The sequence below is a fragment of the Dama dama genome, chromosome 21 (genome assembly GCF_033118175.1).
Source record: "Dama dama isolate Ldn47 chromosome 21, ASM3311817v1, whole genome shotgun sequence".
NCBI classification, from domain to species: Eukaryota; Metazoa; Chordata; class Mammalia; order Artiodactyla; family Cervidae; genus Dama; species Dama dama.
The window spans coordinates 2,936,295-2,954,747 of NC_083701.1; the positions used below are offsets into that span (position 1 = coordinate 2,936,295).

Here is an 18,453-nt window from a genome sequence, read left to right on the forward strand (position 1 = left end):
AACCCTCCATGCGTATGCAGGGTCTGCCTCCTGCCCCGCCCCCGTGGAGCTCCGCTCCGCATCCCGCCCCCTGATGGTACCACCCCTGCCCTGTGCTGCTGCCTGTCTCACCAAGGACCCCGAGCTGCTAAGAAGGTGGGACTGGTCGAGCACATGCCCACCTCACCTCTGCCCTGCCCTGACTCTGACCCCCACAGGGCTCACCTGCACCTCTCCCAGAATTCCAAACACTGTCCCCCAGGACCAAGTGACCCCTGACTTCCAGGTGACTGGCAGCACCCCCCACGGCCCCGCCCCCTGCACTGTCTCACGCGCGGACGCCTTGCTGCTCACTCACCTGGAGTGCCGGCCCCACCCCGGTCCTGGGTCAGGCTGGTGAGGCAGTTCTCAGGGCCACCAGCCACGCCGTCCCTCAGGCAGACGTCCCCACGGGGGGCCAGGGAGCCGGAGGCAGGGTCGCCGGTGTCCCCGCCCAGGCAGGCGCAGGGGGTCTGCATGATGCCGCACGGGTGTGAGCTGCGGCTGCCGGCCAGACAGGCATCCAGCCAGCGGCATAGCATCTGGCAGGCAGCCCGGCTGGGGTTGCGGTTGCCCACCACCAAATACTCCACGGAGAAGTCGTCGCTGGGCCCGGAGGGCCCGTCCCGGGGCCCCAGGGTGTTGTCCTGGGGGGGCCGCAGGCGCTGCATCTGCAGAAACTGCTTGCTGGCCTGCAGGAAGGCCAGGGGCGCTGAGGGGTCGCAGAGCCGCAGCACCTCGTCGAAGCTCTCCACACCCAGGTAGGTGCGTGTGGACTCCAGGAAGGAGTCGAACTGGTAGGTGCGGACGCGGGCGGGGCCGCTGCAGGTGGGCGCCTTGGCTACCTTCATGTAGAGCGTATAGCGGCGCGGGTCTGGGTTGCGCAGGGTCCAGGAGCAGCGCGAGGCGTTGGCCGGGAACACCGCGGCCGCCGAGAAGTAGCCGAAGAACTTGCCCTGCACCAGCGTGGCGCAGGGCTCGGCCCCAGGCCCCGCGGCCGTGCCTGCGGCCGTGCCCGCCTGGCGCCCCAGCAGCAGCAGCAGCAGTGACCCAAGAATCCAGAGGGCACCCGGGGCGGCGGCCTGGCCCCTCATCCTAGCTCGCGGGGCCACTGGGGTTCCGCGGGCTGGGCAGGCAGGCGCGGGCCAGGCCTGGACATGCCAGGGTCCAGCGGCGAGCGGGGCTGGGCTGGGCTGGGCTGGGGGGCCGGGGCTCTGGGCGGGGGGGCAGAGGCGGCTTCTGGGCACCGGGGGAGCAGTGGCGGCTCCTATGGTCCAGCAGCCTGGCACCCGCCTGTGGCCTCAAGCAGCAGCTGGAAGAGAAACAGCAGAGGGCAGGGTTGAGCCCCTGGAGAGGGCACACTGAGGCCAGTGCCAACCCTGGGCTCCGAGCCTCCAGCGCGGGCCCTGGCCCGGCGCTCAGGCACCTGCTCTGCCCACCTGCCGTGTGTCCACCTGCAGGGGCAGAGAGCCAGGGGCGGTCACTTCCTCCCCAAGCAAGCCTGGGTGGGCAGCGGCGGGCAGCCCCGGCCAGGACCGCCGGCCCAGGGGCCTTGGCTGTGCCCGTCTGGCTGGGCAGCCTGGAGAGGCTCCGGGGGCTCCGGGCCTGCCCACTGGCCCCATCACAGCCACGGGGGCCTCAGGGCCTCTCAGACCACACCCCTCCCCCGCACCTTTCAGGGAGGGATCTGCAAACAACCCAGCCAGAGGAGAAGCAGGGCGGAGGGCAGAGGACAGAGGTCGCCCCCAGCCTCCTGCAGCCCTGTCTCTCTGAGCCTTGCCCGGGCGGGTGCGGAGTCCCCACGTCTGCAGGAGTGACTGGCTCTGTGGTGGACGAGCGTGGGGTCCGACCCGGTCTAGCTTTGACCGTCATCCACCCGCCCTGTGCCTGGCACATACCGCCCAGCCTCCTGCCTGCGTTCCTGCCAGGGAGCCGCCCTCTCCCGCTCCCTGGAGTCACCTGCAGCCCCCGGGGACCAGGCCTTGGCCCATGCTGACCCCTGCCTGCCCCCAGTCAGGCGGGCGCTGTCCTCCTCCATGTCACATGAGGAAACCGAGGCTCAGATGGGGTCACAGTGAGGGGGCAAGGGTACCCACACTTGAACCCCCAGGCTGCCTCCAAACTCCTGGCCCTGGGGTCCCCTGCCCTGTGGAGGAGTGGGCCTGGCCGTGTGCCACCCACTTACCGCTGGGGGGTGGGGGCGGGACACCACAGGTCAGCGGGGACGCAGCAGAGCCTGGGCTCAGAGGCCAGCACCGCCCCTCCTGACCGCCTGCACCTGGACCCTGGAAAGCTCCTTTTGCCTGCAAACCTCACCTCCCCAAAGTCCCTGCTGGGGGTCACCCCCCATGGCAGCTGGGCGGGTGGGCGCGGGAGGAGCCGCAGCAGACCCTCAAGCCCCCTGGCCCAGGGCGGCCCCTCCACTCTGCTGAGTGCGCGTACACCGGCCGCCTGTGCACAGGGACGTGCCGCTTCATGCTGCCGGGCCTAGCTGGCGGGCTGCACAAGGTCGGCCACCGCTCTGCAGTCCGCTCCTGGTGCCCTTTCCTACAGGCCGTGCAGGCAGGGCAGGGTGGCCGGGCGTGGGCCGCCCCCTCAGGCTGTGTGGATGCAGCCACGCCCCTAACCTCCCGGCCTCAGTTTCCCCATCTGTACCGTGGGGCTGCAGCCTCACTCTCCCAGCATAAAGGAAGCACTGGACCTGCGGATTTACCCAGAGATGGGGCAGGAGGGGACCTCAGTGGGGAAGGAAGGGAGGGGCTCCAGATCACCAGGGATGGCCCTTGGGGGCTCTTTAGTGGCAAACACTGGGGAGGGAACTTGCAAACTCTTTGTGCCGGCCCTCTGGGCAGAACTGGGCAGAACTTGCCCTTGGCCCCTGCCTCCAGGAAGCCGCTGGTCCTGCCACACCTCCAGGCCATCCTGGGCCAGCCATGGGCGCAGCACCGCAGAGCCCCGTAGCCCATGTTTGGGGCTTGAGGCTGGGGCCAGGGTGCTACGGCCAATCCCAGAGCGGGGAGGTTGCCTGCAGGGTGGCTGTGGGATTTGAGACCTCACCTGGGCCCCCACTCCAGCGGCAGCACCCCCTCCCTTGGCCCTAGGCTGGGAACTAACGCGGCCGCCAGCCCCCCAGCTGGGGTCCCAGCCCTGGGACAGACCCGCTCTGATGCCTGGGAGAGTCCCTGGTGGATGTCAGCAGAGCCCCGCGGAGACCATCATCATAGTCTGGTGCCTCCTCCAACAGCTCCCGGATCCCACCACTCAACAGCCAGCTCAGCCTGTCCCATCCCCCTGGACCCAGGGTCGAGGCCACCCCAAAACCGCATGCCTGTCCCCAGAGGGGCCTGCCTGGGCTCTGCCCTCCCTCCCCCTGCCCCATCCCTGCTCCTGGTAGCCCACTCCCAGCCCTCCCGTCTGGAAAGTGGATGCAGCCTGGAGCAGATGCTCGGCCTGCAGCTCTGGGGGTGAGGGGCTGGCAGGCACAGCTGCCTGCCCTTCCTCGTGGCCTCACAGGCCTGTACTGGGCGTCAGCCTAGCCCCGCGTGGCGGGATGCAAGGGAGGACCTCCTCTGCCAGACTCTCTGTGTCCACAACCTGGAGGACCTCTGTGCAGAGGGGCATGTGGGGGCCACAGAGGAGCCACCTGGGTGAGGGCCTGCGGGTGCTGGATGCCTGAGCCAGGGTTGGGCCCGGGTCTGCGGGACAAAGCCCCTGCCCCCTGAGAGGCCAGGCACTGCCCCGGCTCAGGCAGACCGCCCTAACCCTGCCTGTCCAGGGGCCCGTGGGAGCCGGCCGGCCCTCATCCAGACTGGCTCACTCGGCTCCAGTCAGCGTGTCCAGGGAGCGAGGCCACCTCTGTGCCCTGTACAGCGGGCAAGAGGAGCAGTGAGGGTCACAAACAGGGCAGGGCCCTATTCAGAACTGCCCCCCAGAAGCGTGGCAACATGAGAAGCCGGCCCGGGGGCAGGAAGCAAGTGGGGCAGGTGCTGGGGCCACAGGAGGGAGCGGCCCTGGGCCAGGCGGGCAGGGGAGGAGGGCGCCCTCTGGCCTGCACCCTGGGGGTGTGGGAGGTGCCAAAGGGGGCAGGTCAGGGCGCCCCCAAGACTGAGGCTCCAGTGTGAATCTTCAAGAGGCTCCTGGGGGGCTAGAAGATGGCCTGGTAGAGCCCCCCGTGGGGTTTTCACACAGGATTCCACAGCAGGGGTTGCCGGCGCCACCAGAGGGCCAGGCGTCCTCCAGAACTCGAGGGCTCCATGCCCTGGGCCTTGGGGATGGCTCTGCTGGCCAGAAGGTGATCCCAGCTCTGAGCCCGAGCCTCAGAGTGGCCTGGCCCGGCCTCTTTTGGCTGGACTCGGGGCAGAGCTGGGCAGGAGGCCCAGGCCGCCAGCATGGACGGCCCCTGAGCCCACCAGCGGCCACTCACCTACCTGCCCAGACCCCACCCTCTGCCCAACCCCTGACAGGCCCACATGTGCTTTCCAACAGCGGGGGTCCCCCGGCCCCTGTTAACTGCCTGCCTGAGATGATCTAACAAGGCCTTGGATAAACGGCTCAGAGGCCGCTCAGGCCAGGGCACACCAGTGTCAGGGTGGAGGCCGACCAGTCAAACCCATCCCAGGCTGGAATATCACAGCTGAGAGGGGGTGGGGCCCGCGAGGGAGCCCCTGACCCCCCAGCACTCTCGGGTAGTGTCCCCAAGGGGCGATGCCAGGCAGGGTCCTGGGATCAACGGGGGGCAGCCCCTGATCTTCACTGGGGGGTTCCTCTGATGGGGTGGGGGTGCAGGCACAGAGAGATGGGAAGAGATGGGCGGGGGGTGGTCAGAGGACAGACAGGGCCTCAGAGATGACCAAACCCCCAGCTTGAGCAAGTGGGCGATGGGCGGTGGGGACCCTCGCTGAGCTGGGGAAACAGATGCGTGCGAGTATCTGTGTGTGCATGTGTGTGTTCTGTGTGCACACACGTGTGTCTGCAAGGCGTCTGCACACGTGGGCACCTGTAGCACGCTTGCACGAGGCTGACGGCAGGAGGAGGGCTCAGTGTGTGTTATGGGATGTGCGGGTCAGTGACCGGGGAGGGGCCAGCCTAGAGGGGGAGCCCTGAGGAGCCCAGGGCAGGGCCTCGGAGGAAGGCTGGGCCAGGGAGGGTGACTCCACACCCCTCCCTGCAGGTGACTGCGCGGTAGCTCATCTGAGCCGGCCCGTGCTCCCTGTCCTCAGCCACACCCAGAGACCGGGCCTCCCCTGGGGGTCAGACTCCACAAGCCCACGGACCAAAGGTGAGGGTGGAAGAGGCACCTGGCCTCCAGGCCGGGCTCCAGCGTGGTCACCAGTCCCTCCTCTCAGAAGTCCTCACGGGTGGCTGTTTGCCTGAGGCTGCAGGCCTCTGTCTGGTCCGTGGGTTCACATATCCCGACCGGGGTCACTGCGGCGTCCAGCGTGCACTGCCCGTCCTGGGTTCCAGTGATCGATGGGCACCGGAGCCCCCTCAGATCCCTGCCTCCCCAGCCTGCCTGCAGCCAGGAAGCCTGCCGAGCGCTGGGCCCCAGCACTTTGGCCAGCCTCTGCCCCAAGCCTACCGCATGGCCTCTCGGAGCCTGTAGGGCAGCCTCTGGTGAGGGATGGGGGATCCCAGAGAGCCAGCCATGCCAGATGAGGAAGGAGAAGCTGGAGTCACGGTGATGAGAGAGGGCTGACCGCACCCCAGGCCGGGTCTCGGGTCTCAGGGGATCCCCGCGAGGCAGGAACAGTGTCAGCCTCACGTCACAGCTGGGGGGTCACCAATTCACTGAGGGGTGCCCCACCCACCTCCCACCATGTCTCAGATGCATCCGCGCCCAGGTGGTCTGTCCAGCCCCCACCCACAATCAGAAGCTGGGGGTGCCCCAGGTTCCCTGCCCACAGGGGCATCGGCTCTGTGCCAGCCCGCCGGGATCCGGGATTCTCCAGCCGCACCTCCATCCCTGGGCCCCCCGCTCCCCTCCCGGCCCAACACACAGGCCCGACCCGGCCCTGCCGTCCCCTCCCCACCCACCCCAGGCCACCAATGGCATCCCCAGACACCAGCCACAAAAGGCGCTCTGTTGTCCCGGCCGGCCCCCTGAACAGTGCCCGCCTGTGTCCTGCCCTGGGGAGAAGGCTGCCCTGGGGGAGGGGCGGGTGGGCATCCGCGGGACGGACGGCGGTCCGCGGGCTGGCGGTGGGCAGGACTGTGAGAGGCCACCTAAGGGCGCCTGACCACCCCACCCCCTCCCGTGGGGCCCCCAGGGCCCCCACAGGTCCCTCCTGGGCTGTGGCAGGTCAGGCAGCTAGTTTCCCAGAGGCACAGGCAGCACCGCTGGGTGACCCCAGTCATTGACCCCGGACAGCCTGCCCGAGCCGTCTCGGGGGCATGGGGCCACAGGGAGGGGCCAGGAGCCCGGGCAGGCCTCCATTTACGAGCAGAGCCAGGGGTGGTCTGCTAGGAGAGCCTGGCCCCCAGCCCCGCGACCACCACCTGCCCCCACCCCCAGCCCACGTGGGGCCAGCCAGGTCCCTGAGCACCCCGGGCCAACCAACTTGTGGGGCATCCCAGGCCTGCCCCGAGGGGGCCCGGCCATGTTGTCCTCCCAGCAGAGAAGGGAAGCAGAACGGGGGAGGGTCCCCAGGTCCAGGGGTGGGGGGCGCCGGGGAGGGTCTGGGCTGCCAGCGGCGAGGCTCCCTTCCCTGCCCGCCAGCCTGGGCACCGGGGCCGCCAGGGGAACCTGGCCAGAAGCCAGGCAGAGCCGCCCCGGAGGAAAGAGAAAGGCGGCCCGGCCGGAAGGTCCAGTGCTGGGGGTGGAGAGAGAAGCCTTGTCCTGGGCTGGCTCCGCTCCAGGCCGCCCCGTTCAGACCCGCAACCTCATCATGCCTCTCTTTCCCAAGTGCCTGTTGCCCCAAGCCACTTGCAGGCCTTGAAGACACCCCGCGCTCCGGCGCTCGGGACCTGTGCTCACACCCACCAGCTCTGAGCAGCGCTGCCCCACCCCCATCCCCCACCGGGCAGACACACCGGGCCTTCAGGTCATGGGCAAGGTGGCGGCCCTGGAAAGCGTTACCTGAGCCTGCCGGCCCTCCCGAGAACAGACGCGCCCTCGCGAGCTCCCACCACGTCCTGCGACCCGGGCACACACACGCATGCACACACAGTGCCCTTGTGTCGCACAGACACACTCTGCGGAGTCCCGGGCGGGGACAGTGAGCGTCAGCCCCTTCAGCTGGGCGTCCCTCGGGGGCAGGGAGCTCTCCCGAGGAGGGGAGGTTCCCGATATTCTGGCTGCAACCTACGCCCCTGCCTCTCCTCTCTGCGACCCCCTGCTTGGCACCGAGAGGAAGCCCGTGCTCCCCGAGGGAGACACAGCGTCCTCGCCCACTCAGCTGCTGGTCATGGGTGATGCCCTGCCCAAGCCCCACGCCAGGGTCTCTTCCTGGGGTTCCCAGCAAGAGGGGCTCATCCAAGGTCAGCGGTCCAAGGTCACACAGGGAGGGGGTGGGGATGGCGGCAAGATCAGAAGAGGCAGTCAGGAAGGGCCCTTGTGGCCGGGCTGATGACGCGGAGGTCCCGAGGGTGTCCCAGGGGTGTCAGGGTGTCCCCGACAGCATGGGGTGGTGGGAGGGGCAAGAACAGTGGAAGGGGTGCTTAGCCCGGACACGCTTCAGGGAGCCCAGGTCTCTGGGCTCCCGACGCCCCCTGACCCACCCAATGGCACCAGCGGCTGCATCAGGACAGCCCGTCCCGAGAGGGCCCTGAGCACTTGGTGTTCAGAGATACCAAGGCTCCCGACACCCACGGGCACCTTCTCCCCCATCTCCAGGAGGGCTGAGGGGAGGGAGGGTGACAGAGTCTGGGCCGGGCCCAGCGCCACCACCAGCTGCACCCTGAGAGCTAGGGCTGGGTGGGCAGAGAGAACAGGCCAACCTGTGGCCCAGGGCGAGCCCCGGGGAGGAGGCTGACCCGGAGACCAGGGCTGGGCCGAGCCGGAGGGACACGTGCCCTTGCAGGGGATACACAGGGACTGGTGGGACCCGGAGGGTCAGGTCTTGGGCTGGGGGCAGGGACAGCGCTATCTATGTGCTGACCTCACTTGCATCCACCTGGACAAGAGGGCTGGCAGCTCTGACTGCCCAGGGCAGCGCCTACACTGCCTGTCTAAACTCCGCAGGGAGGCTCCGCCGGCCAGGGACACAGGCTCCAGGGGGCGGGCCCCCCACCATCACCCCCTGCCCCCCAGTGACTTGGCCAGGCCATCTGGCCCACGCATGGAGCTCCGAGGCCCCTGCCTGCCAGCTGCTCAGGTCCTCCGCCTGTCCTCCCACCTCAGGGACCCCTCAGCCGTGTCTCAGCTGAGAATCAGCACCCCCAAAACCAGCCACCACGTGGGGGATGGGGGCCACCTGGCCCTCATCTCACCATCCATCGCAGCCTCTGAGGCCCTGGAAACCGCCTGCCCTGGAGGCCTCTCTGGTCCCGCAGCCACCCAGTCACTCAGCAGGGACCAGTCCGTACCCGCCCCCCCAAGTGAGCCCTGGAGGATGCCCACAGACCCCACAGGCAGGGACACACTGAAGAGTCAGAGGCAAGGGTGGGAGTGCTGCGGGGGATGGGGAGATGAGCGGGGGGAGGTGTGGGGGCAACAGTGGGAGTGAGGGTTGAGGATGAGATGGTCGAGGGGTGAGCCAGGGTCCCCTGCCGCATGCAGACGGATTCCATTTGTCTAAAGCACTTACAGGACACACACGATTATGCTTGTAAAGGCACAGAACATTCTGGAAGGATGGCAGGGACATGTTAACAGGAGGACCTGGGGTCAAGGTAAGGAGACTCCCTCTGTGCTCTAGCCCTTTGGGGGTGCTCCCATTGCTTGTCACCTTTCAGGTGCGTGCATACAAAGTCACTCAGTCGTGTCTCACTGCAACCTCATGGGTAGCAGTGCTCCAGGCTCCTCTATCCAGGGGATGCTCCAGATAAGAATACTGGAGTGGGTTGCCATGACCTCCTCCAGGGGATCTCCCCAACCCAGGGATCGAACCCACATCTCTGATGTCTCCTGAACTGGCAGGCAGGTTCTTTACCACTAGTGTCCCCTGGGAAGCCCAAGTAGAAATGAATTAATAAGAAAAAGGGGAGGGGATGGTGGCTGCAGGCAGGAAGGAGCCCTGGTTCCCGCGACTCTGTGAGCCAGGGGGACACTGGGTGCAGGGAAGGCTCCAGATGCTCAGGCAGAAAGGGGTCCGAACCCAGGGGTTTACGTGCAGCCACAGCCAAGGGTCCTGGGTCTCCCGCTGCGTCTCGCCCTGCAGAGGAGGGCTCGTGCCTCAGTGCTCTGCCTCTGAGGGCCAGGCTGGGAATCAGCGGGAAGCTCTTCCCCTCTTGGGCCTTGCTTTCCCAACAACGAAGGGCGGGGAGAAGGGTTCCCCCAGCACCCTCTGCACGGTATCCTTGGAGCAATGCCACAGCCCCAGACATGAATATCCACCACGGGGCCCAGCTTCCAGGGCAGTGCACACTCATACTCTGTGCTGTGTTGTGGGTCTGTTTGTGGTACACTCTGACGGGGGTCTTGGGTGGTGTCGGGATGACAAGAGGAGCCTGGAGTCCAGCGTGCTTGTGGGCGGGGGCTGTCCCCAGGAGCACCTAACATCTCTTTGGCCATTGGGGCAGGTCACCACCTCGGTCTAGGACCACCCCCCCCCCCCCCCCCCCCGCCGTAGTCCCCACGACTCCCAAGACACAGTCCAAGGCCTACAGGGCTCTGGGTTCTGGCCTCCTTCCCTCTGGAGCCCCGGTCCTGCTGTTCATCTCCTCTCCAGCTCCTGCACACGAGCTGCCTACGCCTCACACCTGCCACAGGGCCTTTGCATGGCTGCTTCCGTGCAAGACCATCCTCACCACTCCCACCCCTCTTCTCCTGGTTTAGCTGCCATTCCCCATAGAGGTCTCTCGGAGACCCCCACCTCTGGCCTCCTTCTACCCCAGAGCCCATTCGCTGAGCTGAGCAGGGTCTCTTTCCTCCCTTATTCCCACTCGCCTTCACATGGTGGGGCACGCCATCTCCCTTGCTCAGGCTGCACTCCCAGTGCACATGTGTCCACGTGGGCACCTGTACTTTCACTACGTGTGTGCAGGCTATACACAAGGGTATGCGGGCCATGTGTCTACCCAGAAATCGCAGCTCTGACCGGTAGCACGGCCACAGCCACGCAGGCTGGGGGCCAGAGAGTTCCAGAGGACAGTAAGACAGAGTGGGTCAGCCGGGATGCACGAAGCTAACCAGCGCTCCGGGTTTAGGGCTTGAGGGGGCCACCGCTTGCACACCACCAAAGGACCCATCAGAAGTAAAACGTGGTTAGAGTCAATCCTGCCATCCCGGGCGCGCATTGACACAGATCTGCTCCGCGCACGCACACACGTGTGGCAGTCTGCGTGCCTGCCCACACAAGCCGCCAACCTGCCGGCCGGACACGCACGTGCAAGCGTGGCACACAGGTACCCAAACGCGCTCCTCACGCCCGTGTACCGGGCACGCGGGCACGGCGAGTGCGGGGAGGCGGCTGACTGCGCTCGGGCCCTGACGAGGGAGCCTACGGCCAGCCGAGAGGCGGGGGCGGCCGGGCTGCGGGAATGGGGCGGGCGCCCGGGCCGCGGACAAGACGGAAGGGGCGGGCAGGCGGCCGGTGGCGCGGGCGCCCTCTCTCGGCCGCTAGGGGCAGCGCGCCGCCCTCCGTCGCCGCCGCCACCACCGCAGCCTCGCGCCCGCCGCCCTGGCCGGAGCTGGAGGCGTCCCCGGGGGGCGGACTCGCCCCCAGGACCCGCTCCGGAGGCGGGCCCGGGCCAGGTGGGCCGGCCAGGGGGCGAGAATGCCGAGGGAGGTTGCCCGCGCCCTGCGGCTCGTCCGGACCCGCCGAGGCCGCCTCCTGCCCGGCCCCGAGGCCGCGCGTCCGCAGGCGCTCAGCTGCCTCCGGACCCGGCCGGCCGGGACGCTGCGGGCCCAGCACGCTGCGGGCCCAGAGCATCGGATGTCCGGGAGAGCGCCGAGGGCCTGGGCCGGAAGGGCCCCCAGAGCCTCCCCCTCGCCCCCATTTCACGGACGCGGCCACCGAGGCCGGAGAGGGGCCGGAGCCTGCGGGCGAGGCAGGGCCCCCCAACTTGGCTGCGTCCCCTCCCGGCCCTGGGTCTGGAGCAGAGCGACGTGATGCCGAGGGGGGCGAATCCCCTTTCCCGCCCCCGCGCGGGAGCGCGGCGGGGACAAGCGCCCTTCCCCGGGATCGGAGGCGGCAAACTCCGCGCTCGAGCCTCCGCGCCGCGCCCGCCGGCGGAGCCGCGCGCCGCCTTGGCGCATTCCCGCCGGCCTCGCTCTCGGCCTCCCGCTGCCCGGGTTCCGGAACTCCCAGGCCGGCCCCCCGCCCCCCAGATCCAGGCGCAACAAGTCTGAAAGCAGCGCCGAACAAGAGCGAGCGAGCCGGGAGGAAGGGCGCGGGGCTGAGCGCTCCGGGATCCCGGAACGCGCGCAACGTCCGCCTCCGGGGACGCGGCGCCGGCGGCGGGCGGTCCGGGCTGATCGGCTGGCGGCCCCCACCCCTTGAGCGGCCCTGACACTGCGCGAGCGGGGGCGCGCCCGGGAGCCCCCACCCCCTCCTTCGTCTTCTTGACCTTGCTGGGGTCCTCAAAGCCGGACCCGGCGGCACCCGGGCGTCCGGACGCAGAGTTTCGCGGCCGCCTGCGGGGGCGAGGGAGACTCCCTCCCTCGACCTCCCTTGCTGCCTCGGCGGCGGCGGGGGTCGCCAAGGAATAGAAAGCTGCAGGCTCTAGGAGATGCCATGGCCGCCTCCTCAGACCCCAAATACACGGTATTCCACCTCCGGATATGAAAAGAGACCCCGGCCTCCCGTTCGCCCCCAACCCCGCCCGCGCGGCCGCTGCTCGGAGGGGGCGTGTGTTTGTGTCTGTGGGGGAAGGCGCTGGGGGTCCCCTTAGGTCCCTAGGGTGGGTTGGGAGCGCAGATCTCCCAGCCCCCTTCCCAATACGTTTGCCAATTGGCTGCCTAGGGCGGGGGTTGCGCGCCCCCTGCCCACCCACACACCTGCACACATTTCAACTCCTCGGGAGTTGCTGCTAAGGAATTCTCGGCCCTGACCCCGGGGAATGAAAGGGACGTGACGGGAGCGCGCGGAGGGAAAGGGCGCTGAAGCAGGGGTGGGTTAGGACTCGTCCGGCTCCATCCTGGCTCCCTGAACGCCAAGAAACTTGGAAGGCGAAAATAAAAGTGGGGAGGGTAAGGTGCCCAGCGGGCCAGGGTCGGGGTGCCGGAACGGGCGCTCCCTCTGAGCTGCCTAGGAAGTGACCCAGCGGGAGCCGCCGCACCCGGCAGCGGTCCCCGGGCTCAGAGCCGCATCCTCTGACAAGCCTTCCCGGCCACCAAGCTTCGCGGCGACTTTCAGCTCCGCCGTGCCCTCCCGAAGCAGGCCCGAGGCGCGCTGTGCCCTGCCCAGGGGGCCGCGGGGACTAGCGGGAGAGGGCGGCCGGCCGGGCCCAGAGCCCCAACCTGCCCGGGAGGGAGCGGGGGCCAGGCTAGTTCCTCGAGGCAGCTGCGCGGCGGCCGACGAAGGCCGGCGGCCTCGGCCCGCTGGGAATGGGGACCGAGGAGTGCCCGGCGCCCGGCCTCGCCGCTTCCCGCGGAGAGGGCGCAGGGCCGACCCAAAGTTCGGATCCGCTTATCCGCGCGGCCTGTCCGAGCGAGTGGAAAAGATCAGAATGGAACGAATCAAGGCATTCGTGTGTGTGTCTGTGTGTGTGTGTAGGGGGCCGGACAGTGCTAGGGTAGCCCTCTGACCATCTGGGGGAAAGAGCACCTCCAGGGAGTGTCCACCGCCGGTGCCGCGTCTACCGGAGGCTGTGAGGGAGAGCCTGGGCGTGTGGGGAGGACATCTCGGGCCCCTACAGGGGTTTAGGGACTCTAGGTGTGATGAGGGGAAGGGGGACACACCGGGGTGTCTCTCCTGAACCCACCTGGGTCAGTGTGTGGCTGCGGGGCACCTCTGGGGTTCCCGAGACCCCTGCCAGCGCCCGTGTGGGTCGCGGACATAAGGGGAACGCCTTCCCCAGCCGGCCCTGGCTCTGTGCATGTGACGGGGAGGGCTGTCTTCCTCAGCCCGGCCTGCCACCCCGGCCAGGCTGCGGGTGTGTGGACTCGGGGGAGCCGAGCAGCGCCGAGGAGCCTCTCCTACGTCCAGGTCGCCCCCTCCTCAACCCGCCCGGTGCGGGCGCGCGGAGACCTGCCAGATTCCGTCGCCGCGGCCGGAGGAGGCAGGGGGCGGGGGCGGGGGGGGGGGGTCCGAGCTCGGAGGGCCAACCTCGGAGCTACGAAGCCCCAAACGGCGAAGTTAGGAAGTCCGGGCGTCCGCCCCGACCCCGACCCCCTCCCACCCTCGCTGCACCCCCTCTCGCCGCGCCCCCAGTCCCCAGCCCCCCGCCAGAGCCTTCCTTACCTTCCCCGGCAGCAGCGGCCCCGCTGGCGAAGACTTGATCGGGCGAGTTGCAAATCCCCAGGAGCGCCCCGCGTCGCCGGCGGCGAAGACGGGCGCCCGACCGGAGCGGGGGCTCCTCCTGCCGCCGCCGCCCCCGGCCCGCTCCAGGCCTAGCCGGGACGCCCCCGGGAAGCGCACTCGCCGGCGCGCGCAGGTCCCCTCCCCTCCCCCCGCCTGCCGGCGCCCCCCGGACGCCCGGGAGGTCCGGATGCCCGGGCTGCGGAGGATGCGGGGCGCGCGGGCCCGGGCCCGGCCAGTACGCGGCGCGGCCGCCTGTGCTCCCGGCTCGCCGACTCCACGCTCGTTCCGCCGGGGCCGCCGCCAACGCCGCGCCCGCCGCTCCCTCTCCGGCCGCCGCCGCCGCCGCTCGGCTCCTCTCTCCTGGCCCGCTCCTCTCGCCTTTTTTCCCCTTCCTGAGGGGGGGGCGAGCCGAGCCGAGCCGGGGGCGGGGCGGCGCGGGGAGGGGGAGGAGGAGGCCGAGGACGGCGAGAAGGAGGAGGAGAGAGGCGGGCTCCTTCCCCCACCGGGCTGCCGGCGCTCCCCAATCTCTCGCTCTGAAACTGGATCCCGAATCGGGAGCCAGAGACTGCATTACGGATTACATCAGGCTTTCTAGAGCTTCCAGATCACACACGAGAGGGGAGCGCGAGCGGGGGGCGGGGTGTGGGGGAGGGGAGAGGGGGGCGGGGCGGGGGGGGGGAGGATAAACGCGCACACGCGCGCACCGGGGGAAGCCCGGCGCCAGCCCCGTGCAGCAGCAACACCAGGAGTTGGGTCTCAGCTCTCTGCCTCTCCCGGGAACCGAGGAGTGGCTGCCGCGGGCCGACTGGGCGAGTGGACGGGTGGGTGGATGGACAGGCAGGGCAGATGGATGGAGGGAAGGAAGTTGTACGGGGTTGTGCCCCGACAGGGCGCAGAGGTGCCAGAGAGGACAGGCTGGGTGGAAGGGCGGATGAGGTAAGTGGGCTTCGGTCGAGGAGGTGCGGGAGGGGATGGGTGGAAGGACAGATGCCTAGAGAGATGGGCGGCGTGGTGGATGGAGGGATGGAGGGTGGGTGTATGGGTGCAGGAACCAGGTGGAAGAAGATGGGCAGACTAGGTGGGGGCATAACTGGGTGGATGGCACCTGAGTGGAGGGCTGAAGAGATGGCTGGGCCGTGCAGTTGCAAGGACGGTGGGTGGCTAGGTGCAGAAGCAGGGTGGGCGGGTTGGACGGGAGATGGGGGTGAGGGCAGAAGACAGAAGCCGAAGCACAGACCCTGGACCACATCAGTGAGCCTCAGAGGTTGGCGGACATGGGAAGGCCCAGCTTGAACGGCTCAGGTTGGGTTTGTCCAGTCTTTCCTCAGGGGGCTCTGTTCTGAGAGGTGCTGAGGGAGGGGCTTGAGAAAAGAGCCCCCAGGGTTAGAAGCACCGCTTACCCTGAGGGGCTGTCCTCAGTGGTTTCGTCCGCATTCATATCCTCCATGCATCCTCCTTTGACTTGGTGACAGTGGGAACATCCCAGTCCCATATGCAGGTTTTGTTTTTCCATAAACTGGGAGAGACGCCCCTTTAGCTGCTTCATCTCTCATCTTAAAGTGACCATAGTCCCCCCTTCTTTTGAGACCTTTGGCCAGATACCCATAGGGGGCCTCCCTAAAATGAAACACAGCATCTTGGAGAAAGGACCTCAGGGAGATTACTTCAGGGTCCTTCTCTACTAGGACGTTTATGCCTTCCAGCCCCTTGCTTCTTTTTCATAACTTGAGGTCCACTCTGAATGCAAAATCCTCATTGAGTCTTCCTGAATATGCAATCATATACACATTTCTTGTCTTAGCAGGCCACCAATGCCTTTGCGGCCCAAGCCCAACATCTGGTCCAACTGTCGGCTTTTTTTAGCTTCTTCCCAGAAGGCTCCATCAGGGTGTCATCACTGTCACCATCAACCATTAATTCACAGTCGCTGTCACCATTCTCAGCCTGAACGTTAGCATGCAGCCCCGCACAGTTCTCCCCATGGCCATCACCGTAACCCCCAAGCAGGGCCTCTACAGCACTATCACCGGCAACAGCACGTGGCTCACCTCATCAGGGGCAGCTCCGTGCAGACCAGTCCCTCTGGAAAGGACAGCCTGTGGACTGAGCCTCTATAGGGGGCATCCTGAATGGCTCCTCAGAAGAGCTAGGGAGACACGGTCCCCAAGGCAATCGGAGGGCAGAGGAGGCCCCTTTCCCAGTCCACCCCCAGGGCAGACGTATCCCTCTCCATCCGGGGGAGAGGACCTGCTCCCCAGAGTCTTTGAACTGAGGGAGGAGGCAGAGGCCGTGCCCCTGGGGGCTGTAGCTCCCACCTCTCCCCACCCAGGCCCTCAGGGCCTCAGCCTTTTCTTTGCTCTCCTTCCTGCACTAGCAGCCCGTGGCCACCAGGGGGCCTTTGCTATTAGGCCATGGACCGCGCCAAGGGTGCCCGCAGCTCTGAGTCAGGATTTCAGCTGCCGCTTTGCCACCAGCCCTCCTCGCGCCCGTGGCGGAGGGTAGCAGCCATCCCGCGCTCCTCTGCTCTGGGACTCCCGCCGGGGGTTCCCAGGGCAAGGCTGGGGTCCCCTCCACTCAGGCCACCTGGTGCAAAGCGGTGTCCCCTGAGACGGGACTTCTCAGCGGGCCCTGTCTGCCCCTCCTCGCCTCCCTCCACTCTTGGTCCTTTCTAGAAAAGGGTCTCCTCACCCCAGTTCCTGACCAGACCCCAGACAGTTCCTCTCCTGGAGGAGAGAGGCCGTCTGCCCCCTGCTCCTCAAGGAGGGAGCAGGGTCAGCAGGGCCCTGGGATTGCGGCACAGGGAATCCTACCCACTCCCCAGGCCTGCACCCAGCTGAGGTCCTGAAACAGAGTTGCACCGGCCCTCTGCGGCTTCAGCAGCCCTGGGGGTGCATGGAGACCTTGACAGAAGGGGGTGGGGTTTTCTTGCGGCCCAGACATCTCAGGATTCTACACTTCTGAGCCAAGGGCCACTGTTCCTGACATTTGCTCCCAGTTGACCGCCAGCATTCTCCACCAAAGCGTGTACAATCCCCATGGCCACACACACATGGGGGCGGGACACAGCCTGTAGTAGTCCAAAGTGGCCTCAGCACAGGAGGTTGAAACTGAAGGACCCATGCCAGGTCAGCCTTATCTAGCCGGGCACCAAGTCCTGGTACCTCTTCACTCAGCCCCAGAAGGAGCATATTAAATTTCATGGCCATAAACCACACACTGACCACAGCCATCGACTCACTGACCACTGACCCTATGCAACACTGAGCCCTGTAACTGGTCCCAGTGTGACCCCTGACCCCAGTCCCAGTGTGACCCCTGACCCTGGTCACACTCCAAGCCCTGACCCCGGGTGCACTCTGAGCCCTGACCCCGGTCACACTCTGGGTCCTGACCCCAGTCCCACTCTGAGCCCTGACCCCGGTCCCACTCCGACCCCTGACCCTGATCCCACTCTAAGCCCTGATCCCGGTCCCACTCTGAGCCCTGACCCCGGTCCCACTCTGAGCCCTGATCCTGGTCACGCTCCGACCCCTGACCCTGGTCCCGCTCTGGGTCCTGACCCCGGTCCCTCTCTGAGCCCTGACCCCGGTCCCGCCCTGAGCCCTGACCCCGGTCCCGCTCTGGGTCCTGACCCCGGTCCCTCTCTGAGCCCTGACCCCGGTCACGCTCTGAGCCCTGACCCCGGACACGCTCTGAGCCCTGACCCCAGTCCCGCTCTGAGCCCTGACCCCGGTCCCTCTCTGGGCCCTGACCCCGGTCCCGCTCTGGGCCCTGACCCCGGTCCCGCTGTGGGCCCTGACCCTGGTCACACTCTGGGTCCTGACCCCGGTCACATGTTGAAGCCCCAGCCTGGTCCTACTGAGCCTTGTCCTCATGGCACTTTACCCATTCAGCTCTTTATCCCCAAGCCTGAGTGTACACGCTAAGGCATCCCCGAGGAATGAGAAATAGAAACTTTGTGTGTGCGGGGGCTAGGAGGACCCCCAGTGGAGCAGCAGGAAGCCTACCTCGGGGTCATATCTGTTTCCAGCCATTCTCACACAGGACCGGCCCCTCTCTGGGGAAGACATGAGGGTTTACCTGTGGTCACAGGGAGACCTGGGATGGTCTAGAGCAGAGCCCCCTAAGTCCTGGTCTCCCCACCCAGCCTCCTGGCACCAAGGCAGAGCGAGGGCCTGCAGCACCTGGCACCCCTTCCCCGGCCTTCAGAGGCGCCTGGGGGCTGGCTGGAGGGGCCAGGGCAGGGGTCCCAGCCTGGGGACATCGTGGCCCTGTCCAGCCACTTGGTGGACTTTGTAAGCCAGAGGGTAGGTGTGGGGTGGGGGAGAGCAGAGTGAGTAATCAGCTGATTCACATGCATGTAATTAGTTGTGGATGCAACATGCCAGCGTCAGCCTCCCAGCCAGGACACGCAGGGCCTGCGCTGCCACTCAGCAGAATGAGGCCCCGCCCTGTGGCCGGTCCACCTTCTGGCTGCCCACCCGCTCGGCCCTGGACTCTCCAGGCTATGTGACTGTGAGGAGATGGGAAAGAAGAGGGATGCCTGAGGAGGAAGGAAGCGAGGCCAGGGCTCCCAGCTCCTCTGGCTGGCCACAGGCTTCCGTGGAGCCTGGATCCATGGAGCCATGGATCACCCTCCGGTGATCTCCCCCTTGGCAGCCATGGCCCCCGAGACACCCCAGACATCTCAGCCCACCTGCAAGCAGACAGGCCAAGGTGCTCCCCGGGCCCAGTGACAGTGACCAACCCTCCTGCACCCCTGGCCAGCCCAGAGCTGGGTGACGGGGTGGCGGGGCCAGCATAGGTGGGCCTGGGCAGGTGGGCAGTCAGCTCCCATTCCGAGACGTCCACAGTCCTCCGCAGGCCATCATCC

The 18,453-nt window shown here is 67.5% G+C and overlaps 2 protein-coding genes across 2 annotated transcripts in view; one reads left to right on the forward strand and one right to left on the reverse strand.

Moving 5' to 3' along the window:
• ADGRB1 (adhesion G protein-coupled receptor B1) overlaps positions 1-1,112 on the reverse strand; it is a 62,395-nt gene extending 61,283 nt beyond the window's left edge. Inside the window, exon 1 of the mRNA XM_061123094.1 lies at positions 338-1,112. Coding sequence (XP_060979077.1) covers positions 338-1,112 — 775 coding nt within the window. The remainder of the gene's footprint in view (positions 1-337) is intronic.
• A 3,783-nt stretch (positions 1,113-4,895) lies between these two features.
• LOC133042891 (collagen alpha-2(I) chain-like) lies at positions 4,896-11,628 on the forward strand. Its single transcript, XM_061123907.1, has 10 exons — positions 4,896-4,902; positions 5,189-5,296; positions 5,526-5,616; positions 6,017-6,216; positions 6,947-7,058; positions 7,274-7,494; positions 8,323-8,553; positions 10,199-10,267; positions 10,359-10,698; positions 10,740-11,628. Exons 1-10 carry the CDS (start codon positions 4,896-4,898, stop codon positions 11,626-11,628), a joined length of 2,268 nt encoding a protein of 755 aa, XP_060979890.1.
• Positions 11,629-18,453: the final 6,825 nt, after the last annotated feature.

What these genes read in the sequence shown, in the direction of transcription:
- LOC133042891 (XM_061123907.1), top strand. An exon ending in CACAAGCCCACGGACCAAAG is followed by an intron (nt 5,297 to 5,525) that starts GTGAGGGTGGAA and finishes CTGCCTCCCCAG; the next exon opens with CCTGCCTGCAGCCAGGAAGC. An exon ending in CCAGAGAGTTCCAGAGGACA is followed by an intron (nt 10,268 to 10,358) that starts GTAAGACAGAGT and finishes ACACCACCAAAG; the next exon opens with GACCCATCAGAAGTAAAACG.